The sequence below is a fragment of the Perognathus longimembris genome, chromosome 15 (genome assembly GCF_023159225.1).
Source record: "Perognathus longimembris pacificus isolate PPM17 chromosome 15, ASM2315922v1, whole genome shotgun sequence".
Taxonomy (NCBI): Eukaryota; Metazoa; Chordata; class Mammalia; order Rodentia; family Heteromyidae; genus Perognathus; species Perognathus longimembris.
This window is the reverse complement of record NC_063175.1, coordinates 13,486,475-13,512,414: the sequence shown is the minus strand read 5'-3', so window position 1 is coordinate 13,512,414 and position 25,940 is coordinate 13,486,475. Positions and strand designations below refer to the sequence as shown.

The window sequence follows — 25,940 nt, the reverse complement described above, 5'->3', positions numbered from 1 at the left end:
TCCAAGGAGCCCAGAAATGGAGCCGAAGTCACGGGGTGCGGTGTTAGCCTTGAGCAAGAAGTTAAGGTTCTAAAAGCCCCCAGCTTCTGAGTCCACACCCCAGTGCTCTCTGGGTAAAAGCCTGCACCAGGATTTGGAAGGGTTGGGGAGGGTGGGCTTCCCACCTCTGCCCAGTGGCTCCAGTTAGCTGCTTCCCTCCTGCCCTGGGCCTGTGGCTGCAAGCAGGCGGCGGCAGCAGGCCCAGCAAGGCGGGGTGCTGGCATTTCTGCACACACCTGCCTCCCCAAGGTACTGCTGGAGTCCTCCTGTGCCACCACACACACGCGTGCATGTGACTCACCCCCAGGCACACAGGCACGGCCCAGCCCAGCCCAGCCAGGACCGCAGACATTCACCCAGTAAATCACAGATGGGGAAGTCAAGGCCCAGGGTGGACAGAGGAAGAGCCAGAGCCTGTGTCTGCCTCCTGTCTATTGGGGGCGGGGGGGGGGGGGGATCTGGGACTCTTATACACTGATCAACTGAAAGGATGCTTCCGTTCTGGCCAGATTTCTTTCCTCCTCCAAAGTTTGCAATCTGGGGTCCAGATAAGAGAATGCTTTCCCTCCCCTTTCTCCTTCATTTCAGAGAAGGCTGAACAGATTTAGGAACACGGAAATCTTTGCAGTGGCGGGGAGGGAGCCCAGTGTGTTGAGCATGCTGGGCAGGGGCCTTCCCACTGAGCCACAGCCCAGCTCATTCAAACCCTTTCAGAAGCCGCCACTGATTAGTAAAACTGTAAAAACTCTTTGAAATAAATGCATTCAATGGTGAATTGAAACAGGGTTTGGGAGGCTGGTCACTGGAGGCTGAGAGCTGAGGATCACTGTTCAAAGCCAGACTGGGCAGGAAAGCCCGTGAGACTCTTATCTCCAATTTGAATAAATGAAGGAAGGAAAGAAGGAAGGAAGGAAGAAAGGAAGGAAGGAAGGAAGGAAGGAAAAAGAAGGAAGGAAGGAAGGAAGAGGAGCAGTAGCTCCAGTGGTAGAGGGCTTGCCTTGAGCACAAAAGCTCAGGGACAGAGCCGAGGCCCTAAATTCAAGCCTTAAGAATAGCAACACACACACACACACACACACACACACACACACACACACACACACACACACATCTAGGGATTGCCTAGAGCCCTAAGTGACTGATTGTATGTTCCCTTTTTCAACACCAAATGATCCCAAGAGGGAAGACAACAGTCACTACGCATTTCCCCTGTGGTTAAAGAGAAGATGAGTGTACTTTCCCCCACACTGTAAACAACGCCCAGTGCCGGCCTAAATGTCACCCAGCACGCAGCTTCTTCCACGCTCCGAATTACTTCCTCAGGAAACACCTGTCCCACGTTTGTGTGCTGATGCGTTTTGTCAGATTACTTTCCACAAAAGCTTCACAGATTACACCAACAACGTGGACAACTGGGTTTGGCTACACCTTCCTCGATATTAGGAATGAGTTTAAACATGTTTTTGTTCATTTTAAAGTGGGATGGGGTGGGTAAGCGAGTTGTGTTAGAATGTCTTCTCTTGTTTCAAGGAGATAAGTATTTTCCTTATATTTACTGATTGTATTTCCTACTCAAGACTTTAGCTCATTTCCTTTGCCTGTTGGTCTTTTAGCGAGCTAAAATGTAGTTTTGTGTGTGCCTGTGTGTGTGTCTGTGTTTGTGTATACGTGCGTGTGCTTATGCACACACCAGCACTGGGGCTTGAATTCAGGACTTAGCTTGAATGCTTAGCTCTTTTGCTCAAGGCTGACACTCTGCCGCTTGAGCCACACCTCCACTTAAAGCTTCTTGCTAGTTAATTGAAGATAAGTCTCTCAGATTTTTCTGCCCAGCCCGGCTTCAACAGGATCATCAAATCTCAGCCTCCTGACTAGCTAGGATTATAGGCGTGAGCCATCGGTACCGGCATGCTTCAATGTGTGTGTGTGCGCGTGCGTGCATCGCTCTTGCACTCGAATGCAAGGCCTTGGCGCTGCTCCTGAGCTTTTCTGCTCAAGGCTCATGGTCTACCACTTAAGCCACAGCTCCACTTCTGGCTTTTCGAGTGTTTAGCTGGAGATAAAAACCTCATGGACTTTCATTCCTCAGGCTGGCTTTCACCTCCCTTCCTCAGATCCCAGCCTCCTGAGGAGCTAGGATTACAGACGGGAGCCACCAGGCTGGTCTTCCACGTTTTTATTGATAGAAACAACCCCTGTATGCTGTGCATTTGTACACACCAGGTGCTGTTCGTGTATCTGTTACTTCCAGTCATCCTGATGAGTCTCCATTTAGTGAACACTGAAGCTCAGAGACTGTAAGCAGCTCGGCGAGGTCTCGCGGTGAGCAGGTGGCGGAGCTGGGACTGGACATTCAGCCTGGGACTCCCATACTTGTGTTCTTTTCTCCAGCTCTGCTTCTTTGGGCATTTGTCAGAGATAAGTCACAATTTCAACAGTGAAGACTGTTTGCCCCTCCCATTTTCCCAGTTGTCTTAAAGTTTTAGTTTTGTAAGCCTAAGTTGATGTTAAAGAGGAGGTGCAGATGGCCCAGAAATATATGAAAATAAGTTGAATTTCACAAATTAAAACAATGAGATGTCAGGTTTCACTTGCCAACTTAACAATGATTGGGGGGGAAAATACTAATATCCAGCTCTAAGTTCCAGATCTGAGATTTCTACATGGAAACTTGTAGACAAATTGGTTCTGCCTTCTAAACCATTTATCAGAATGTTCGGTATGTGCCACTAAACCACGAGCTACAATGCTAGGATTTTATTCTAAGCAAAGAATCAACAAAAGGCAAAAGTTTGGAAGTCAGATGACATTACCTGATGCTACAGATAGGTAAAATAGACAGACAGATTGACACCGATCTTTCTACCTATATTACCATTTTTTGCTGTTTGAACTCAATGCCTCTGCTTGCTTGATTTGCTTGCAGCTTTCTTGCTCATAGCTGGTGCTCTAACACTTAAGCTGCACCTCCAGCGTTGCCATTTGTTGTTTATTTTGCAGGGGGAGTTTTTCAAACTTTCCTGCACAGTCTGGTTTCAAAGTGAGATCCTCGTGAGGCATCGATAGCTCACGCCTGTAATCCTAGCTACTCAGAAGGCTGGTATCTGAGATCCCAGCCCAGGCAAGAAACTTAATGAGACTCTTATCTTCAATTAAGCACCAGAAAAGCAAATGTGGAGCTATAGCTCAAAGTGGTAGAGTGCTAACCTTGAGCAAAAAACCTCGGGGGTAGCACCCAAGACCTAGGATGGCACACACACAATTGAGATCCTCTGAATTTCTGCCTCCTGAATAGCTAAGATTACAGAAATGATTGAGGCTGTAAGTTCTGGCTTGAAGCCATGTTTATAATATCTAAGATCTAGAGAGGAAATTATAACATCTATCAGTGCATTGTTTAAATGCATCAGAGCTGGGGCTGGGAATATGGCCTAGAGGCAAAAGTGCTTGTCTCATATACATGAAGCCCTGGGTTCAATTCCCCAGCACCACATATATAGAAAACGGCCAGAAGTGGTGCTGTAGCTCAAGTGGCAGAGTGCTAGCCTTGAGCAAAAAGAAGCCAGGGACAGTGCTCAGGCCCTGAGTCCAAGGCCCAGGACTGGCAAAAAAAAAAAAAAAAAAAAGCATCAGAGCTCATGAAATACACCCTGCAAATCTAACACAGAAGATGGGGTGGAGGTATGTATGTTGTTCTAACATACCATCAAAAGGAAGATGTTGGCAGAGGCCTACAATATGTTAAATGAAAATAATTGATCATAAAACTATATATATACATATATATATAGTGACCCCATTTTTATTAAAAAAAAGGTCATATGGAGCAAACCCTAGAAGAATATGTAACAAAATATTAGCAATGACTTTTCTCAGGGAATTTATCTATTTCTCTTTTTTTGATTTCTAATTTCCCTTTGTGGGACGTGATTGGACCCAGTGCTTAGCACTTTTATCACTTGAACTGTGCCCCTAGCTTTTTTTGTTTTAATTTTGCCAAGATTAGCTTCTACCTCCCAAGAAGCTTGGATTCCAGGTATACACTACCATATCTGACTACTTTCTTGATTTCTTTTGCAGTTTCACATTTATAATATTTTAAACAGTGGTTTGTCTCTGCAGTTTTCTTTTATCATGACTAAGATTTCAGAGTCCGCCTTTCTTGACAGTTAAAACCGACTCGTGTTATAGGAGATCCCCTTCATCAAGTTGAGAGACCTGGGCTTTAGTATGCATTGAGTCATTCATTGTAAGCCATTCCTTCCTTGTAAACTGTGATGCTCTGAATCCATAGAATTAGGACATTCTTTTACTGGCTGTTTCAATACCGGTGTCACTTCAGACTCAGGGATGTTGAGTCCCAGTAATTCCAACTGCTTCATAATGGAATCATCCCCAGATCCTTGCTTCTCAAAGAGTGGCATCACCTGGGGGTTTATGGGCTCCATTTGAGGAGCCCTGAATCCCAGACCCCCTGAGCCCAAGCTAGCATCAATAAACCGGTCTGTGGTGAATGCCAGCGCAGCCCTGGTCTGTATTCAGGTGCCCCAGCTCGTGCCATCTGAGAGCTGGGACAGGAGCAGCCGTCACAGGCACTAATGCCAGGCTGCCCAGCGGTGGTAAGACCCTCACGTTCAGTGGTAGAAACTTACCCAGCATGCAGAAGGCCCAGCACCACTAACAAAATACAAAATGAGCCAAGTGATGTCGGTGATGCCAATTCCCAGCCACAATAAGCGCCAGCAGAACACCCAGGCGGGGAGCCAGCCCGGGTCACAGGATACGTTACCCCGGAATCCGAACGCAGGCCCACGGCCATTTGATCTGCTGGTGCTGGGTGGATACGTGTCCACTTGGCCTAGTTAGGTAAGTAGTATTAAAATTTTAAAATCGTTTCATTTTGCATTTCAGAGTCAGGTCTCTAGCGGCCCGGCGACCATCGGGGGAGCTTGGGATGAAGCAGCCTGGGGATGGCGTGGCCTCCCAGGAGCCTGGAGGAGCAGCCCGGGCGTGGGAGAAGCAGACATCCTGTGAGCTCCAGGCCGAGCTTCTCCCTCTGCTCCAGCCACCTCCCCCCTCCGGCCGTGGGGAGGGACTCGATTAACTGCTGTGGGCAGCCACCTCCCCCCTCCCGCCGTGGGGAGGGACTCGATTAACTGCTGTGGGCACAGGTGGGAGAGGGGTTCTATTGCCTCCTGCCAGCCCTGGGTCGGGAAGACCATCTGGGGGCGTCTGGATTACGTGGGGTCACCCGCAGGAGGCTGCCACGGAGGGCCCGAGGAGCACCCCCAAGCTGCCAGAAGGCGCTGCTGGGAGTCCTTTGGCTAGGCTCCTTTTCCAGCACAGCCTCCGTGTCTAACCTCAGGACTCCATGTCAACTCTGACGACACCCCCCCATCCCCCCCGCTTAGCAGCGTGGGCCCCCCAGACTCACTGAGGTCCTGCCTCACTGCTCACTAAGCACAACATCTAACACCCAGGTGATGTGCTTGCTGTGAGCCAGGCCCTGCTGTCAGCGTGGGTACCCCCGCCTCCTGGAGCGCGAGGACACGGGAAGGGGGTGCGGCTTTCTCAAGACCGCAAAGCTGGCATGTGACAGGGCCAGCATTGGAACCCAGGTAATGGTGCTTGGGAGACCCTCACGCGGCTTGAATTTAAGGCCTCATGATTTCTCTGGGCTTTTTCACTCAAGGCTGACGTTCTACCACTCGAGCCACACCTCCACTTCTGACTTTTTGCTGGTTACTTGAGAACACGAGTCTCATAGATTTTCCTGCCTATATGGGCTTCTATCTGGGATCCTCAGTTCTAAGCCTCCTGAATAGCTAGGATTACAGGGGTGAGTCCCACCACCCAGTGTGTGTGTGTGTGTGTGTGTGTGTGTGTGTGTGTGTGTGTGTGTGTGGCTGTGTCTGTGGCTGTGGCTGTGTTTTGTTTTTTGTAATATTGAAGTTTGAACTCAGGGCCTTGAGCTTGTCAAGCAGGTGCTCTCCTGCTTGAGCCATGCCCCCAAATCTTTTTCACTTTATTTTTCAGACAGGGTTCTTTGTTTTTGTCCAGGCTAGCCTGGAACCACAGTCCTCTCTCTGCCATGATCACCGACATGAGCCGCGGAGGCCAATTGGCACGGTACTTTTCCCATTCGGAACCTCATGCCTTCTCATTTTTCCTCTTGTGTAATGAGACAGAACCTCGCTTCGGAGCGCAGGCTATTCAACTAAATCCATTTGTTTCTGCCTTGTGAGTTCTGGGGTTGTGGGCATCTCCCCCATACCTGCTCATCTTTCAAGCTCTGCTCATACATCTCCCTCACAGATGAGGCAGGTGCTTGGTCTGCTTGGCTTATTTCATATCCCCAACATGACAGAAAGGTGCCTAGCAAGACAGCGATAACTGTCACATGAATGAGCGAATGAACACAGAAATGGCTCTACTAGCCGTGCATTCTCTCTTCAGGTTTATTCACTACCAAGTCACAGAATGTTTTGGAAGACCCCAGCTCACATTAGCTTCATTTCATTTCAGATTCCATCTGTCTGGAAGGAAGACCACCTCACTTTGCAGAAGCTGTTCTAGCTCCTGCCTTGACAATGGATTCCAAACTAACATATTGCCAACTCACAACCACCTTGGCAGAGACGTGGAGAGACGGACCCCCCTCCTCCTGCCGCCGCTGCTGAACCCGAAGCACAGAGCACAGTCCGCTCCCTTTCCACCCTAAATGCTCATGAAGCACAGCCCCACCCCACCCGGGGGGCCATGCCGGGGTGCCCGTCCCTACTTCTCCTGGACAGTGAGGCACCTTTGACCCTGCTTAGCCACTCTGCTTGTTGGTGAACAGTGCATTCTTTCACACACCTGAGCGCTGGCCCAAGCCCCAGACGGAACCCTGCCGCCATTTCCCAACAGATCCTGTGCACTCGGGAGGAGTGAGGAACAAACCCAGAGCCGAGGACGACGCTGGGCGGATGGATGGAAGGCTGACACATCAGGCCTTGTGCACCCCCGCCCCTGCACCCCACACCAAGGTAATTCAGGTTCAGGCCTCCTGGGGCCGAGTGCTGTGAACTCTCCAGGCTGGGAGCCACACCCTGAGACTGACGCCAACCCCGGCAGCCGTGCATTTCCCGCAGGGCGCCTGCACTCTGTCTCCACCGGGCGTCAGGCAGCATAGATGATCGGGGCACAGCATGAACACCCAGAGCTGAGGGCACAGCATGAACACACACCCAGAGCTGAGGGCACAGCATGAACACCCAGAGCTGAGGGCACAGCATCAACACCCAGAGCTGAGGGCACAGCATGAACACCCAGAGCTGAGGGCACAGCATGAACACCCAGAGCTGAGGGCACAGCATGAGCACCCAGAGCTGAGGGCACAGCATGAACACCCAGAGCTGAGGGCACAGCATGAGCACCCAGAGCTGAGGGCACAGCATGAACACACACCCAGAGCTGAGGGCACAGCATGAACACACACCCAGAGCTGAGGGCACAGCATGAACACCCAGAGCTGAGGGCACAGCATGAACACCCAGAGCTGAGGGCACAGCATCAACACCCAGAGCTGAGGGCACAGCATGAACACACACCCAGAGCTGAGGGCACAGCATGAACACCCAGAGCTGAGGGCACAGCATGAACACCCAGAGCTGAGGGCACAGCATGAACACACACCCAGAGCTGAGGGCACAGCATGAGCACCCAGAGCTGAGGGCACAGCATGAACACCCAGAGCTGAGGGAGCTCAAGGCTGCCCTTGGGTTCTGCCTGAGGCCCGAGCGGGTGGGCCTTAATGACTCAGATTTTGCCAGGTACCAACATGTTTTGAGGAAGCGAGCATACTTTGAACTAATGCTAAGTGTGTGTGTGTGTGTGTGTGGTGTGTGTGTGTGTGTGTGTGTGTGTGTGTGTGTGTGTTAGTATTGGGGCTTGACTCAGGGCCAAGATGTTTTCTCACCACTTTTTTTTTTTTTTTTTTTTTTTTTTTTTTTTTTTTTTGGCCAGTCCTGGGCTTGGACTCAGGGCCTGAGCACTGTCCCTGGCTTCTTCCCGCTCAAGGGTAGCACTCTGCCACTTGAGCCACAGGGCCGCTTCTGGCCGTTTTCTGTATATGTGGTGCTGGGGAATCGAACCTAGGGCCTCATGTATCCAAGGCAGGCACTCTTGCCACTAGGCTATATCCCCAGCCCTTCTCACCACTTTTCCATCTTAAATGCTTAACCACTTGAGTCACACCTCCATTTCTGGCTTGCGCTGGTTAGTGTGAGATAAGAGTCTCAGATTTGTCTGCCGAGGCTGGCTTCCAATCATGATCCTCAGATATCAGCCTCCAGGCTAAAGCTGTAACTAGGATTCCAGGTTTCAGTCTCTGGTGCTGGCTAATCTTAGCTTGTAACACACACTCACAAAAACCTTATACAAGTTTTGGATATCGGCTCTAGGTTCCACCTTTAAATACTGCATGCACCTAGTGTCAATTTAAGGCAGTTTTTTAAATGACTCAATTTCTCAGAATTTTAATTTAGTCTGGAATGTTCTGAAAGTTGAGACCACAAACACAAGCAATGTAGAAAGACCAGGGTGGCTGATTGGCATTTCTAATCTTTTCTTTATATGTAGACAATCCAAAAGAATTTAACCCAAGATGGAAAATTCAGTAGTGGACTCAGAGGAAATAATGATGTCACTGAGCACACACTTCTTTATTTACACAAACTATGCTTCGTTATTCGTCAGAAGCAGCTCTTCCTTGAAACGTCAACTTCATCCTGACTAAACTAATAAGATGTTTCAAAAGCCAACACTCAAAATACCCTCCGATTATTAAAATCTGGTTTCATTTTAAGTATTATGATTCATGGAATTTGAAAAGAATTCATGAACTATTAAAATAGAATTCAGTGAATCCACAAATGCATGCATGCACACGAGCCATTTTTCCTGGCACAAAACTAGGCTGTGAGTCGGGGTGTTATCGTATTGGAGGGTGAAGTGGACACGGAGGCCTGGCCGTCCAGGGAGCCTGGAAACCCCCAGGAAGAGAGAAAGCACAAGTGTAGTTGTGTCCATCGGATTCCTGTTGCGTGTGTCTACGCAGCCTCTGCATCTCAGAGTAAGTATAAAGAGGCTGTACGATCAGCACTCTCGCTGGCCATGACTCTGATGTTATATTATTAATGGGGCCTGCTTTCTGACGGGAAGAGAAACACATACCTGCCCCGACTAGCAACCTGCTTCTGCTTTCATTCCTGAGTCCTGGGTTCCAATCTTCATTTGCTGCCAATTACCTATAGATCATTTGACAAACCACTTCCTCTTCTTTTTTAGGTCTAATGTCTCAGCTGCACCAAGGAGTAACAATACTTTGCTTATGTGATCCTGGTCTGGTGATTTCAGAGTCCCTTGCAATTTTAGGAGATGTTATTCCACGGAGATAATTTTTAGGTATATTTAAAACCTGGGGAGCATGGGACGCGAATAATTTACTAGCGCTTTAACTAAATTAACAAGCTTGGGCTGGGAATATGGCCTAGTGGCAAGAGTGCTTGCCTTGTAAATTAACAAGCTTGCTTTGATTAGGGAGACTTTTTTATGGTATTGGGATTTGAACTCATGGCCTTAGCCTTGCTAGGCAGGTGCTATACCACTTAACCGAAGCCCCTGGCCCTCTTAGGAAGATATATTTGTATATATATCCAACACTTGTTTAAAAAACTTTGAGCTAAATAGAAATAAACATGGAAATCAGTATATGAAAATATACATAATTCACTTAAAGCAGAGCTCTGAAGAAAACTTTTGCATTGAGTTTTTCCAGACACAAGGCCTCACTGTGTTGCCCAAGTGGCCCCAAATTCCTGGGCTCATGTGATTCCCCTTCTGCAATTTCCCTAGTAGTTGGTATTTCGGGTTTGTTTCTAGCTTCGATGAGGTTTTGTGTTGTTTGGGGTTTTGTTATTATTCTTTTTGAACCAGGCCTCTCCCCCTGAACTACAGCCCAGCCTTAGTCTTTAAAATTGTACCATTAAAAGAATAACGCAAGCCGGGAACCAGTGGCTCACACCTGCAATCCTAGCTACTCGGGAGGCTGATATCTGAGGTTCGGAGCCAGCCTGGGCAGGAAACTCTGTGAGATTCCTATCTCAAAAAAACAAGAAAGAGGGCTGGGGATATGGCCTAGTGGCAAGAGTGCTTGCCTCATATACATGAGGCCCTGGGTTCGATTCCCCAGCACCACATATACAGAAAACAGCCAGAAGTGGCGCTGTGGCTCAAGTGGCAGAGTGCTAGCCTTGAGCAAAAAAAGAAGCCAGGGACAGTGCTCAGGCCCTGAGTCAGAGCCCCAGGACTGGCCAAAAAAAAAAGAAAGAAAAACAGGGTGTAAGATATCACAAGAAATGTACACACTGCCCTACTATGTAACTGTAGCCTTTTTGCACAACACCTTGTCAAAAAATTTGTGTTTAATTAATAAATACATTACAAAAAAGAAGCAAAACAAACAAAGAAGAATAAAGTTCAAAGAAAGCAGCTATCTAAACATTCCAAACAAAAGACAGAAGATATAATGGATAAAATAAATCTGGGAAAGCGATTCATAAAATTAGAGTACATGACATTGAAAAGAATTTGATTAATAAAATAAATCATGTATTTGGGGGCAAATATATAAAACAAAGCACTGAAAGTGGTGACCTAAAACATAAATAACATTAAGAATGAGAAAGGTGCTGGGCATACCTGTAATCTTTTTTTTTTTTTGCCAGTCCTGGGGCTTGAACTCAGGGCCTGAGCACTGTCTCTGGCTTCTTCTTGCTCAAGGCTAGCACTCTACCACTTTGAGCCACAGCACCACTTCTGGCCTTTTCTATATATGTGGTGCTGAGGAATCGAACCCAGGGCTTCTTGTACAGTAGGCAAGGAAGACACTGCCATTAGGCCATATTCCCAGCCCCTTACCTGTAATCTTAACAGTTCAAGTGGCTAAGATCGGAAAATCACAATGCAAACCCAGCCTGGGCACTCATCTCCAAGTAAGCTGCAAAAAGCCTGAAGTAGAGCTGTGGCTCGAATGATAGAGTACTAGCCTTGTGCAAAAAAGTTCAGGGACAGCACTCAGGCCCTGAGTTCAAACCCAGGACTAACACACACACACACACACACACACACACACACACACACACACACACACACACAGAATGAGAAGAAACGAGGCATGATGGCTTATACCTGTGATCTCAGTAATTGAGAGACAGCAATTGGGAGAAATATAGTTTGAAGCTAGCATTGGGATTGGTGGGAAGCTATAATCCTAGCTACTCAGGAGGCTAAGTCTGAAAAATGAGGTTCAAGGCAGCCCAGGCAGACAAATCCGAGACATTCATCTCTAATCAAACAGCAAAACGTCGGAAATGGAGATGTAACTCAAGTGGTAGAGTATCAACGATGGGCAAATAAACCAAGCAAGGGCCCAAGGCCCTGACTTCTAATACCAGCTCGCAATATTGGCCCTGTGTGAAGAATAACTAACGCACAAAGGGCTAGAGGAACAGCTCAGATGTTTTTCCTCTTACACTTCACAGGGTCATGTAAGAGGGTTTCGCGTCCCACGTTTCTCCATCCAAGGCGCTCCTTCCACCACTATCCACTTCCCATGTGCTCCCTCCCCCAGACTCGTTTCGTGTTTCACCCCTCCTTCCTCCTCTAGCTCATAGGTACAGTGACTGTTCTTGCTATAATGCTTCATGTTCCCTTTTCATTCATCCACCCCCCTCCCATGAGCTCTCTCCCAAATGATTAACATTTACTCATGAAAACATAGGAAAATACCAGCAAAAAAAAAAAAAGGAAAAGATCACTGAAAATATACCCCTCCCCCACAAAGGGGCACAAAGGAATTCTACTAGGATTCTACTAGGATTGCCTCTGCGACGTGAAAAGAATAGGGACATTTCCCCAACTCACATCAATCATAGGATATTTATCGATACTGTATAACTTCAGTATCAAGAGGGTAAATGAGAGTATATAAATTAAAAATCTAAATATGTCTCAAAATCCCATTTGATTAAACATTAAGTTAAATAACATTATTAAGTCAACTCACAACAACCTTAATTCTTTAGAGCTAGAAATGGGAAGGAAAACGGTTCTTGTACTGGGAGTGAACTCTTGCACTCATTTGGTTTGCTTGCTCACCACTGGTGCTCTAGACTTGAGCCGCACCTTCAGGCTGGTTTGTGCTGATTATTTTGGAGATGGAGTCTAGTAAACTTTTCTGAATCTTGTGGACTTTTCTGCCCAGGCTGGTTTCAAACCATGATCCTCTAGGTCTCAACTTCCTAAGTAGGTAGGATTAGAGGCATGAGCCAGTGGGAAAGAAACTTTCTTGATGGAAGCTATCTACTATCTACTTCAACCTACAGTGTTCATTACACCTGAGAAAACTCACATTACTGTAGGAAACACAGCACAAATTATTTAGGAGAAAAATCTATCATTATTTTCATACCTAAATATCAAGAAAATTAAGTGAAAGAAACCCTAAGATCAGCACTGCATAAGATAGCCCCATACAAGTTAAATGTACATTTTTCTATACTGTCTACATATCACTTAGGGAAAACATTTATTGGTAATACTTAGAAAAAATACTTTTAAAAAGTTATGAATACAGGGCTGGGGATATAGCCTAGCGGCAAGAGTGCCTGCCTCGGATACACGAGGCCCTAGGTTCGATTCCCCAGCACCACATATACAGAAAAAACGGCCAGAAGCGGCGCTGTGGCTCAAGTGGCGGAGTGCTAGCCTTGAGCGGGAAGAAGCCAGGGACGGTGCTCAGGCCCTGAGTCCAAGGCCCAGGATTGGCAAAAAAAAAGTTATGAATACATTTAACAAAATAGACTCTTTATGAAGAAAATATGCTCCTAGATAAGAATTCTCACTGCAAAGATTTTTTTTAAACAATTCTCAATCTAGCCTTAAATTTAGTACAACTCCAAATAAAATTTTATTAGAGAAACTAGATGAGCTGATTATGAAATTTTATTTGGGGGAGGAGTGTTCCAAAGATAGATGAAGACATTTTGTTATGAAAAGTATTTCAAAATACATACTAAACTGCAGTGATTCAAAACCAAATGGTTAATGTAAAAATAGAAACATAGATCAAGAAGGTAGGATTAAAAATAAAACACTATTTTTCTCTGACAAAATAGTAATCTTTTTCTGCTCTATTCAATAAATTGGAGAATTTTTAAAAACGTAATTGTTGAATAACCTAGCAAAAAAGAACTGAGCCAGGCACACCTGTAGTCCTCGCTAGTTAAGAGACAGATCTAGAGAATCATAGTTTGAGTCCATGCTGGACAGAACAATTTATGAGACTTCATCTCCATTTAGTAAGCAAAAGGCTGGACTGGAGGAATGGCTCAAGGAACAGAGCATCAGCAGTGAATAAGCAAGCCAAGTGAGAGTTCAAGGCCCTGAGTTCAAGCCCTGGTGCTGACATAAAAAAGAAAAAGAAGTAAAATGATGGATCAAAATCTGCAGGTAGGGCTGGGAATACGGCCTAGTGGCAAGAGTGCCTGCCTCATATACATGAAGCCCTGGGTTTGATTCCCCAGCACCACATATACAGAAAACGGCCACAGGTGGCGCTGTGGCTCAAGTGGTAGAGTGCTAGCCTTGAGCAAAAAGAAGCCAGGGACCAGTGCTCAGGCCCTGAGTTCAAGGCCCAGGACTGGTAAAAAAAAAAAAAAAATCTTCAGGTAGTCAAAAGGAAAACTCAGGGACATGGTAGAAGACGCTGGAGGGCTGAGTAAAGGAAGAAAAATGGAGGTGAAAACATGAATATTGGGAGATAGAGAAAAGACATTTTTTGAGACATTTTGACAATACACTAAGAATATCAGGAAGAAGGGATGGATGGAGGTAGAACTCCTCTCCTTGACTTTTTAGCTTCTGGTTACTTTGCAAAAGAATCACATTTGGACTTCATACTTGTAAGGACTGACATTCTAATGAGAATGAGATCCAAACAAGTACTTTACATATAACGTGTGTGTGTGTGTGTGTGTGTATGTGTGTGTGTGTGTGTGTGTGTACCAGTACTGGGGCTTGAACTTAGGATCTAGCTACTGTCCCTTAGCTTTTTCCATTCAAGGTTGGCACTGGACCACTTGAAGTGGTTACATACATCTGGCTCTTGGGTGGTTAACTGCAGCTAAGTGTCTCACAGACTTTCCCGCCTGGGCTGACTTTGACCCTTGGTCCTCAGAACCAGGATCCTCAGATCTTCCTCAGTAGCTAGGATTACAGGTATAAGCCAGCAGCAAGCCAGCCGCGGTCCAGCAGGGGGATTTAGGGAGGCAAGTGATGGCTCGATGAATTAGCAGACTTCTTGCTCTTACAGAAGGATATCTAAACACTTAGGCATTTCTTGGAACTTTAAGACCTGAAGGCTTGCAGGCGAGATGGTATTCCAGCCATTGACTTGTTAATCCAGGAGGAATAAGAGGGTCCATCTTGAGCTGGTTGGCCTCCCTTGTCCTGAGATGGCCTTGAGTAAGCTATGGCCCCTCCCTTGCTCAGTGTTGAAAGCTGCTCCCGTATATGGGCTATAAGGGCAGTTAAAAACCCTTTTGATTTATACTCATGCCAGGCCCAGTGTGGTTGTAACTAGGATATAAATAAACACTGCATAACTTTGCTCTCAATGTGCACAAATGCCTGTCTTAAAAATGACTGCCAAAAACAAGAGATTCCTTGGAAAACAAATATACTTACTCCATTAATTTAAAAACTAGCAGAAGCATATACACATCTTTTCCTCTTAGGGGTGTGGTGGAAATAAGCCTTCTAGGGGGAAAAATCCACATTAAAATCCCCTCCCAGATGTGGAAATAAAGGTCCACAGAAGTTCTATTCATTTTTATAAGTAGAATTGTACCTCCGGAAAAAAAAAAATACCTCAGAATACTAATCCTGAAACTTAAGTCACTAAGATATTTTGGCACCAGGAATGATTCCACGTTAAAATGCTCTGAATAGAAAGAGTTGGACTTTATAAATACTAATCCCACTCAATGGGTTCTCTTAATTCTGGAAATTAAGTGGAAACCGCTTCGGCCTGGAGTTCTGGAATGCTTCTTAAAATTATTTGACATGGAAAGAAAAGAGAATGCTTCCATAAAAGTGAGAATGAAGCCAAGTTTCTAATGTGAATTAACTTAGGAGTCTTTTGTGTGTGTGCTGGTCCTGGGACCTCAACTCTAGATTTCACTCTTGCCTGGCTCGTTCCCCTCCCAGCTGGTGCTCTACCACTCGAGCCGTACCCCAACATCTAGTTGTTTGTGGGTTAACTGTAAGTAGGAGTCTCTTGGATTTTCCTGTCTGAGTTGGCTTCAAACCTTGATCCTCAGATTGCAGCTTCCTGGGTAGCTAGGATCACAGGTGTGAGCCACCAGCACCTGGATTCCCAATCAATTGACTTCAAGCTTGATCAGGATTTGTGGGTCCCTTGCCCTGCCACGAATCAGTTCTATAATGAACGTCTATCCACTACCCTTCCAAACTGTCAGTGGATGAAAAAGAAAACGGGGAGGGGAACGGGAAAGAATGGCAGGCAGGGGGGTAAAGCATGGTGGGAGACACCGAGGACAGAGGAGACAAGAGGAAAGAAGCCCCCCAGCTTTCCTAGGATTTTCTTGTGTTCATCTGGATTTCAGAACCAATGAAATAGCATCCAACAAAATGCACAAAGCTGGGTCCCCATTGCTCATGCCGGTAATACTTAGCTTTGGGGGAGGCTAACATCAGGAGGATTAGAGTTCAAGGCCAATCCAGGCCGAAGGCAAGACCCTACCACAAAATAACCAGAAAAAAAAGACAGGGCTGGCGGTGTGGCTCAATGGTAGAAGGCCTGCCTGGCAAGCATGAAGCCCTGAGTTCAAATCCTAATACCGACATTGGTCCCCCCGAAAAGGTGGCACAGCACCTGTGTTTCAGGAGACACTGCTCCCCTGGGTCGGTACCTGTTGGGATCCAGCCTTTGGACTTGACGGGGGACTTGACGCCCTTCCCGCAGCCCTAGGGGAATGCGGAAGCAGGCTACGGTTCTCTGGGTCCGGAACCAGAAGAACCGGCTTTGCACCCAGCCCCCAACTCTCTCCTCAGCCCAGGCGCCTCCCAGTCTCGCCCTGGCTCGGCGCTTTCGAGTGACGTTAGCTCAAGAGGAGATCATGTGATAGCTCTCAGCCTATCAGCGTCCTGGCCGATCGCCTTCTCTCAAGAGGAGATCATGTGATAGCTCCCAGCCTATCAGCGTCCTGGCCGATCGCCTTCTCTCAAGAGGAGATCATGTGATAGCTCCCAGCCTATCAGCGTCCTGGCCGATCGCCTTCTCTCGCTATCATTTCCCTTTACCCCCGCCTTAATAAATCAGATTGCTCTGGAAGCTTCTCCGAGACTCGAGTATGCCTGGCTTTCTTTACTGGTAAGGAGGTGGGCAAGCGTTCTCGTTAGGCCGCGCGCACGTGAGGTCAGTGCTGACCCCTCCGCCCCATCCTGGCTACCTGCCGGCCGGGTGACCAGGAGAGAGGACGAGAAAAGGGGGTGGCGAGAAACGTAGCTGAGCCTTGAACCCCACGCCAGGGGAGGCGACCCGAGCCCGACAGGTACCCAGCATGGACAGCCCCCCCCAGCCATATTCCACACCACTGTGGCATCGGGGGACATCTTAGTCATTAGTGACAATTAGTCTAAACAGTGACCCTTCAGGAACTAAGCCAGTGACCCCCAACACCCCCCCCCAAGAGGGTGGCCTTTGGCACAACCACCTTGCCCGGGTGATTCCAAGCTGACCTTTCCAGGTTGAAGTTGCCCATAGCGGAGGGTTCTCGCGTGAGGATCTGCTGCAGGGTCGGATGCCGCTCCTCGGTGGCCGGAGAGTCCTGACCCAGTGCTGCAAGGGGCCCCAGCTGGGGCTCCCGGACCTGGGCACAGAGTCACAGAGCTGTTCACAGGCACGCCTGCAGGTGCAGACGCTGTTCCCCCAAACACAGTGCCCCAAGCGCTGTTCCCACCACCAAGGGCCAGCCTAGCCATCACTACATGCTCTTGGCACATGGTGGGGACAGTTGCTTCCCCCCTCGCCCTCCCCTCCCTCCCTTCCCCTCTCCCTCTCAGAACATTGCATTCAGAGGCCCCCGAGCTTCCTAAGAGGGGCTATTGTAATCCCATGCATCTGTTGGGCACTGGTGGCTCATGTCTGTCATCTTAGCTTCTCAGAAGGCTGAGATCTGAGGACTTCTGTTTCAAAGCCAGCCCTGGCAGGAAAGACGGAGATTCCTAACTCCAATGAATCAGCAAAAGGCTGGAAATGGAAGGGTAGGTCAAGTGGTAGAGTGCCGGCCTTGGGGGAAAAAGGAAATGTTGAGTGCAAGGCCCTGAGTTCAAACCCCAGTCCTGGCACCAAAACAAAGAAGAGTCCAAGTTTGGAAACCTGCTGGCTCTAGGGTAGAAAAATGACATGGTCTGGTGGATGTTTTCCTTTTTCTCCCCATGTTCAGCCTCCATCTTTCTCTGTACCCCAGTGAGGAGGGTAACGGGGACTCAGACACATCAAGAGGCTTGCGTCCATCCTGACTTCGGTTGATTGCAACCATTAGAAGACAGTGATGGGAGAGAGGAGTTGGAGGATGATGAAGTAAGGGTCTTTATTTCTCCAGTTCCCTCCTTTCTGTGTCATCATGGATTGGCTATGTCCTTCTACCAAGAGCCGCTGAGCTACTCTCCCAGCTGCAGCTACTTCCTTTAAGCTCCTCGTCTTTTTTTAGCCCTGGACAAAATGGGTCTGTATTTCTGATCCAAATGCCTCTGAGGGCCAGATCCATTGCTTTCACTACACATTGGACCTTTCTGCTTGGATGTCCGACTGGGTCTCCAATTATACTTGACCCCTTGCCTCCCGCCTGCCGTTCACATATTTTGATCTGCATATTTCACTTGATCTTGGTTATCCAAGCTTCTCTCTTTCTTTTGGTCACCTTCCCTTTCCATCTGTCACCTTGCCTGTAGAGCTGTCCCCCTCTCCATCCCTACTGACACCCCGGGCTGAGGCCCTTCTACCTTGCCCTGAGCTGTTGATTCCTAAGTAGCTGGTTCCTGCCTTCTTGTCCCATCGCTCAAACTCTAACCAAGAATCCAAGCTCCTTAGGATGGCTGGAGGCCTTCCAGACGAGGTCTTGACTACCTGGCTAGCCTCTGCTCTTCCACTTAACATGTACACTCGGAGTTCCACCCGGGAATTTACGGGGCCACATGGATCCTCAGGCTGGCAGTGCTTTATTTCCCATGTGCCCTTGCATCTGTTTCCTTTCCTCTGGGAGACACATGTGCCCCCTTTCTGCCAAGGTCACCCCTGTTCAAATTGTAATGTCCTCATCACAAACCGCTTCCCTCAGTGGCAGGGCGCACCTCTCTCGGGCTGCCGTGAGCGCCATCTCCATTTCTCAAGTGGCCTTTCACTGATCAGTTTACCCATCTGTTGTTTCTAGCAGACTAAAAGCCCTGGAAAAGGCAGTCTTTCCCATCTCCAAACCCCCACACCCTGGGAAAGAGTCTGGGACATTGAAAACGTGCCTGGTTTTGTCTTCTGAATGCATGATTTAATCATTGATGACTGGAAGAATGGCCGCTCGTGTCCTTCAGCACCGGAGTTCCTCCAGGTTTTGTTCCCAGTGTGGGGTTTTGTAGCATATTCTGAACCTGGACTGGACCTACGTCAGGGCTTCTGGCCCCTGCTGTCCTTGGGCTATTGTGCTTAAGGCTGGTGCTCTACCACTTGAGCCACAGCTCCACTGCCTGTTTTGTAGTGGTTAGTCAGAGGTACGAGTCTCATGGAATTTCCTACCCTGCCTGGCTTCAAACCACAATCCTTAAATCTCAGCCTCCCGAGTAGCTAGGATTACAGGTAGGAGCCACCTAGGTTTGCTTTTTATAATTGCCTATATGCATGTTTGACTCTAGAATATACCACAGACTCAGATTTATTATTACTGGTTCATTATTATTACTGGCTACTGGTAAGAAAAAGAGAGACTCATACATCTACAGACAGATGTTCATATGTTCATGTAGCCTTAGAAACTAAGATGGTTGAACTTTTAGCCAAACATCTCCTCATCCCCACCACAGAAGAGGTGACATTGCTTTATAAAGTCATTCAGATTTGCCTATGTCAACGTGCCAAATACTATTTTTAAAAAGTGGATTGGATTCATTACCATCCTGTGTTGAACACGGCAGGGAGACTCCTGTTTGATTCTTTTGGAAAATTCTTGTACCTGCCATAGAAAAATGCAATATTGTATTAGCAATTTGTGCTTGAATTTGGTTGCCTTCGATATTTATCACAAGCATTGAAACAAAGTATTGCCTTCGTGTTCAGCCGATCTGTCTGTTCTTTTAACTTCTGGCACATCTGTGTCCCCTGGGATATCTTTAGAAAGATGTAAGAATTTGAGGAAGGGACTTTCTGAGAGGCTGATAACAACTTCAAGAGGTTTGTCTCCATTTCTATTCCTGTATATAAGAGAGAATAAGTAAGTGTAGGCTAAGATTCATTTTAAATGATCATAATTGAATTAAGTACTAGAAATAGAAGTCTGTGGTAATCACCACCATTTGCTATATATTTTTTTAGTTATTGTTTTCAAAATGCCTCTCTAAGCCAGGTGCTAGTGACTCACACCTGTGATCCTAGCTATTCAGGAGGCTGAGACCTGAGGATCACGATTCAAAGCCAGCCCAGGCAGGAAAGTCCATTTGACTCTCAGTTCTAATAAGCTGTCAAAAAAGCTGGAAGTGGGGGCTGGGAATATGGCCTAGTGGCAAGAGTGCTTCCCTCCTACACATGAAGCTCTCGGTTCGATTCCCCAGCACCACATATATGGAAAACGGCCAGAAGGGGCGCTGTGGCTCAGGTGGCAGAGTGCTCGCCTTGAGCGGGAAGAAGCCAGGGACAGTGCTCAGGCCCTGAGTCCAAGGCCCAGGACTGGCCAAAAAAAAAAAAAAAAAAAAAAAAAGCTGGAAGTGGAGCTATGGCTCAAGTGGTAGAGTGCTAGAGTGGTAGAGTGAGCAAAAAAGCTCTGGGACAGTGCCCAGGCCCTGAGGTCAAGCCCCAGGATCAGCACACAGGGGGAAAAAGGCTTACTTAAATATAGAAAATTTAAGGCACTAGTACCTGTGTGTTGTTGTCGAAGGTACTTTTCAGGCTCCATCTAGACAAAGAATAAGAAAATGTTACTGTGGCAATCCATAGCTGGAACTAGCATTCAGAATGACTTGCTGTGTTCTGACCCCCATGCAGACAGCCCAGGACTGTGGTCAAGAGCCTGGAGCAGGAGGCTGAGGTTGAAATCCATTCTGAGGCTTCTTTGCTGAGTAAGCAAGGTAACTCCATCATGTAAGTGTCAAATGTCTTGGCAATAGAATAGGGGTCATAACAGAATCCACCTCATAGGGTTGATATGAGGATTAAACGTTAACTATTCATCATAATATCTAGCAAGTGATGAGTCTGATACATGTTAGCTGCCATTTTGATGGTGTTTGATTCTAGCACGTGGAATACTCTCCAGCAGACTAATCCATAAGCACAACTCCAGGAGAGAAAGGACCATTGTTCTTTTTTGGTTTTGTGCCAATACTGGATGTGAACTTAGAGCCAGGGTGTTGTTCTTAAACTTTTCTCTCTCAAGACTTTTATCACTACCACTTGAGCCACAGCTCCACTTCTGCCTGTCTGCTGGCTAACAAGAGATAAGTGTCTCATGAGCTTTCCTGCCTGGGCTGGCTCTGAACTACAATCCTCAGCTCTTAGCCATCTGAGTAGCTCGGCACTGGTGGCTTACACCTATAATCCTAGCTACTCAGGAGTCTGAGATCTGAGGATCCTGGTTCAAAATGATCCTAAGAAGGAAAGGCTATAAGATTCTTATCTCCAATTAAAACACACACACACACACACACACACACACACACACACACACACACAATCAGATACCTGACTCAAACTCCCATTTTCAGAGAAACATCAGCCAGGGATCCATTCTGTTCATCCCCAGGGCACACCACCAATATTCTCCTGCTGACAAAACAATAAATCCAGAGGCTTCCCAATACCATTGAGATACAGATTTCTCAAGACTCAGAGAAGAAACAGCCAAGTTATAGTCAGATAAACTGCTGTTTCCAGTTGGGTATGTGGTAATAGTAAGGTTAATGTTTGATTTCTCCAGTGTTCAGCTGAAAGAGAAGGGAGCTAAAAATGAAAGGTGGAAGCAGAAACAGGGAGACAGTGTTTTTGTTTTGTTTTGTCTTGCTTTAGTCTGGGATGCTCTTCAAATAAAGCTTTAAAAAAAGATGGTACAGGTGGAAATACTAGCTCATCCATGTAATGCTAGCCACTTCACAGGCAGAGACAGAACCTGGATATGATAAAAGGCCAGCTTCAACCAAAGAGCTGAGCAGGATAGCACGCGCTGTCACCCCAGCTATATGGGCATCGTAAGTAGAAGGAACAGGTCCAGGCTGGCTAGGCATGAGTGTCCGTATTCAACAGAACAACCAAAGCAAAACCAACTGGGGCTCTGGTGACTTTCCTTGCTACCCAAGAGGCTAAGATCTGAGGATCAAGGTCCAAAGGAAGCTAGCTCAAAAATCCATGAGATTCTCATCTCCAGCTAGCCAGCAAAAAGCTGGGAGTGGCGCGGTGACTCCAGTGACAGAGTGCCAGCGTGCAGCGGCGCCCTGGGTTCATGCGTGTGCACAGGCATGCACACAAGCACACACGCATACACACGCACACACAAAGCAAACAGGCTAAGGGGTATGGCTCGAGTGGCAGAGCACCTGTGCACCGGCCTGACAAGTGTCGGATCCCGAGTTCAAACCCCAGTACTGCAAAAAAAAAAGTTGGGGTGTGGGGGAGGAAACCATATAGTCTTGTCAAAGGGCTAAAGAATTAAGACATTTACTTTGATTATTAAGGTGAATTTAGTAATGAAACTCAGCCAAGGAGATTCTGAGCCCTCACCATATGGGATAAGAGGGAGTAGAAATATCATAAATTAAACGTTAACAAAATCTTGTCCCTAAATCACATTATCACAGCGCTGAGGTCCTGAGGGGAGGGGGTGCCAGACAATGATAAAAACAAGTTTTCTATTCCCCAGTGTCTGCCAGTCTAGATGAAGAAAAAGACAAGAGACCCCTCCGGATCATGAGGACCCCCGCAGGCGACAGGCCTTTGGTGAGTTGAGTTGGAATGTTCCAGGCAAGGAAGGAGTTCAAGGGATTCAGGAGCAGCCAGGTAGCTGAGTCTGGCTGCCGGGGAGGAGCTAAAACATAGATGTTATCTGAGAAAATAGAGAGACCCAAACTCCAGCGTGGCGAGATTGCATTTTAGTCTCTCATCTGTGAGTCTAGGTCCAGCCCAATGCCTCTCATTGAGACACCACTGAGCTTCTGAGGGTTCGAGTCACTGGCTCAGGTTGCTCCCGAAAGAAAACCAAGAACCGAGAACTACCCCCCCCCCCCCAAACCCACCAACTAAGCATTCACACGGGACTGTTCTCATTTACCTGCAGTTGTTGGGAAGGTTCCAGTTTTTTCCTTTTCTGCTCTGGATGTTGTTTAGAAACAAAATTTGACCTAGACGTGGCTTCTAAAACTTCTTGTAAAGCCATTGGTTTCATTCTCAAGCTAGGTGACTTGCTAGCTTGTTTAACTATTGAAAATGGCTTCTCCATTGTGTTATTTTTAGGGGTTTTCATTTTGGGGGCAACCTTGGAGACATTCAAGTCCTGGTGATGAAGTTGGCCTTGGCCATCCTTAAACCCATTGCTTGAACTTGCTTTTTCTATCAGCTGTTTCCGGAGTACCTGCCATCGGAAATATCTCTCTTTGTCACTTGGCCCCTTAATTTTTGTTAGGGAGTGTGGATTTCCTTGATCTCTAGCAGCACCTGGCTCTTCTACACCTAAGGTAGTCACTGCTGTCACGCTGAGAGAATAACTTGGCTTCTTGCTGTTTGCACCATCCCTTTTGGGTTTGGGCTGGCCAGTGAATTCTGAGGTTTGTTCTTTGTGGCAAGATTTCTTAACACAGCGTGAAATTATATTTTTAATAACATCTGCTTCATCAACACTGTCCGTACTGGAGGTCTCTGGGAGAATTTCACAATGAATACCTTGGCCTCTTAAGATTTGTTCTTTAGAAAGACAATGGTATAAAATATTAGAAATGTTTGCCTCTGAAACATCAGCTTTATTAGCTGGAATATGAAGAGCCATGGTGGATGGGTTCTCCTTATTATAATTTTTATAGACTGCATTTTTTGTACTTTTATCCCAAGCCATGGCCATAGCTGAATTGTGGAAGGTCTTATTTTGTGCAGGCTTTTCTTGAGGGTCTGGTCCTGTCAGAATAAGCTGACCTGAGGCACAGAGGTGATCATTCTTGAAGGTAAAATGATAGTCATTGCATTTCTTCATCTGGGGCAGGTCCCCATCATAAGGTAAATCCTCCTGCTGCTGGCAAGTTGAATCTTCTGAAAAATCAGTGTCATACATGACTGTGAAGCTCGATTGTCTCCCGTTCTTCTGTGGCCTGGTCTTGGGGTTGTTAATTATCACAATAGATCTTCTGTTTTTTATTGATGGTGTTCATTGTGTGATCCGTCCTGGGAGGAATGAGAAGAGCTTCATTGTTATAACATATTCAAATAATGTATGAAACTGTATTTTTTCTTTGTCACTCAAGGCTGGCACTCTACTGACAAGGAAAACCTAGCATTATCTGAACTAGCACAACCAATGTTGTCAAAACAAGCTTGCAAGTAATTTTCAAGAAACGGTAACCACTGGGGTAAACCCAAATTCAAAACACCTGATCACTACCTGATAAGAGGATGCTATTCCTGTCGGTTGGGGCTCAGGCTTTGGGGTGCGAGCTCCTCAGGGCCTGCCAGTGTAGTAAACCTCAGCGCTCCCAGAGTCCCTTGCTCCACTTCAGCTTTTTTTTCCCCCAAGTCCTGGGGCTTGAACTCAGGGCTTGGGCACTGTCCCAGAGCTCTTTTGGCTCAAATCTAGTGCTCTGCTAGTTTGAGCCACAGAGCCACTTCTAGTTTTAAGTGGTTAATTGGCAATAAGTGTCTCAGGGAACTTTTCTGTCTGGGCTGGCTTTGAACGTTAGTCCTTAGCTCTCAGCCTCCTGAGTAGCTAGGATTATAGGCAAGAGCCACCAGGCCTGGCTCGCTTCCAGCTTTCCCGTGGTTAAGCTGGAGATAAGAGTTTCATGGTGGGCTGAGAATGTGGTTGAGTGGTAGAGTGCTTGCCTAGCATGCATAAAGCTCTGGGTTCCATTCCTCAGCACCACACAAACAGAAAAAGCTGGAAGTGGCTCTGTGGCTCAAGTGGCAGAGCACTAGCCTTGAGCAAAAGAAGCTCAGGACAGTGCTCAGGCCCTGAGTTTAAACTGCAGAACTCACACACACACACACACACACACACACACACACACACACACACACAATGTCTCATGGCCTTTCCTGCCTGGGCTGGCTTTGAACTTCACTCCTCACATCTCAGCCTCCTGAATACTAGGATTACAGGTGCCCAGTTTGGGGGTCATTGTCTTTATGTCCTTTGTGCATGGCTGACCTTGCTTCAATTTGCTTCCACTCCATCCATGTGTCCCCCCCCAACCCATGGTACTCTGTTATCTGTACTTCCCTACATTCCTGGATCCTTCCTCTGATTTCCTTGTAGGTCTGAGAGAAGTACCGAAATATGGCCCAGGGGGGACAAGTAGGCCTTTTGAACCTGCAGAAGCTAGCCTGTAGGCCCAACACCTAGTCACCAAGGCCGCCTGCCCTAAACAGTCTCAGCCCAGCAGCAGTCAAGTGTCTTTTAGACACTCTGAAAATGGTCAAAGAACAGCCAGCTGCCTTTGAAGGAGTCCTTTTTCTCTTCGTTAAAGCCACTTTAAAGCCAGGGGCCAGTGGCTCACACCTGTGATCCTAGTTAGCTACCCAGGAGGCTGAGAACTGGAGGACTGACATCTGAAGTGAGCCTGGGCAGAGAAGTCCATGCCGCTCTCTACAGGGGGGTACTGGGCTGAAGACATGGCACAAGCGGTAGAGTACCAGTCACGAGCAAGCAGCCTGAACAAATACAAGGCCCTCAGTCGAAGTCCCAGTACTTACCACCACCACCACCACCCCCAAAAAAGAAAAGAAAATGTGTGGCATCCGTTTAGAGGATAGATCTTCTTGGTTTGTGAACTTTCAGGGCAAGTCGAGTTTTAGGTGGCTACGTCTCTTGAGCACAGGCCAGGCCGTGAGGTCTCGTTGCCCAGGGTGACCCCAGCCAGCGGCTGGGACTTTTTGCCCATCTGATGATGGGGCTGGCTGAACAGATCTTTGAGGTTCTTCCGGAATCTGTGAGCCTTGTGATTTATCCACTAACCTCAAAAGCCAAACCACTATGTTTGACAAAAGAGAACTTAATTCTACAAGGAAAAACTAAATGTGCTAAAGGCATCTGGGAACTATTACACAAACGTCTTAGATTACAGATTTATGCCAGTGTTGGACAACCCAAAACACTGTTTGGAAAGTGAGAGAGGAGAATATCATCACAGGATTATTTGAAATCATTTATAGAGGTTCATGTTTACTACAAAATGAGAGAGGCACATCTCTGTGAACACAATTATAGGCTATTCCAATCCAATTCAAAGATCAAGGGGAAGATGTTTCATTTCCAGGAAAGCCAAAGGCACTGTGGGAAAGCAGCCCTTGAGAGACTGGAATTTCAATTCCGGCTTCTCTG

At 47.1% G+C, this 25,940-nt stretch overlaps 1 protein-coding gene across 1 annotated transcript in view; it reads right to left on the bottom strand.

Annotated features, from left to right (window-relative positions):
* Aknad1 (AKNA domain containing 1) overlaps positions 1 to 23,771 on the bottom strand; it is a 38,608-nt gene extending 14,837 nt beyond the window's left edge. The window contains exons 1-5 of the mRNA XM_048363749.1: positions 22,689 to 23,771; positions 20,288 to 20,324; positions 19,481 to 19,626; positions 19,329 to 19,388; positions 16,906 to 17,036 (exon numbers count right to left, since the gene is read on the bottom strand). Of these exons, the coding sequence (XP_048219706.1) occupies positions 16,906 to 17,036; positions 19,329 to 19,388; positions 19,481 to 19,626; positions 20,288 to 20,324; positions 22,689 to 23,678 (1,364 nt within the window). The 5' untranslated portion in view covers positions 23,679 to 23,771. The remainder of the gene's footprint in view (positions 1 to 16,905; positions 17,037 to 19,328; positions 19,389 to 19,480; positions 19,627 to 20,287; positions 20,325 to 22,688) is intronic.
* Positions 23,772 to 25,940: the final 2,169 nt, after the last annotated feature.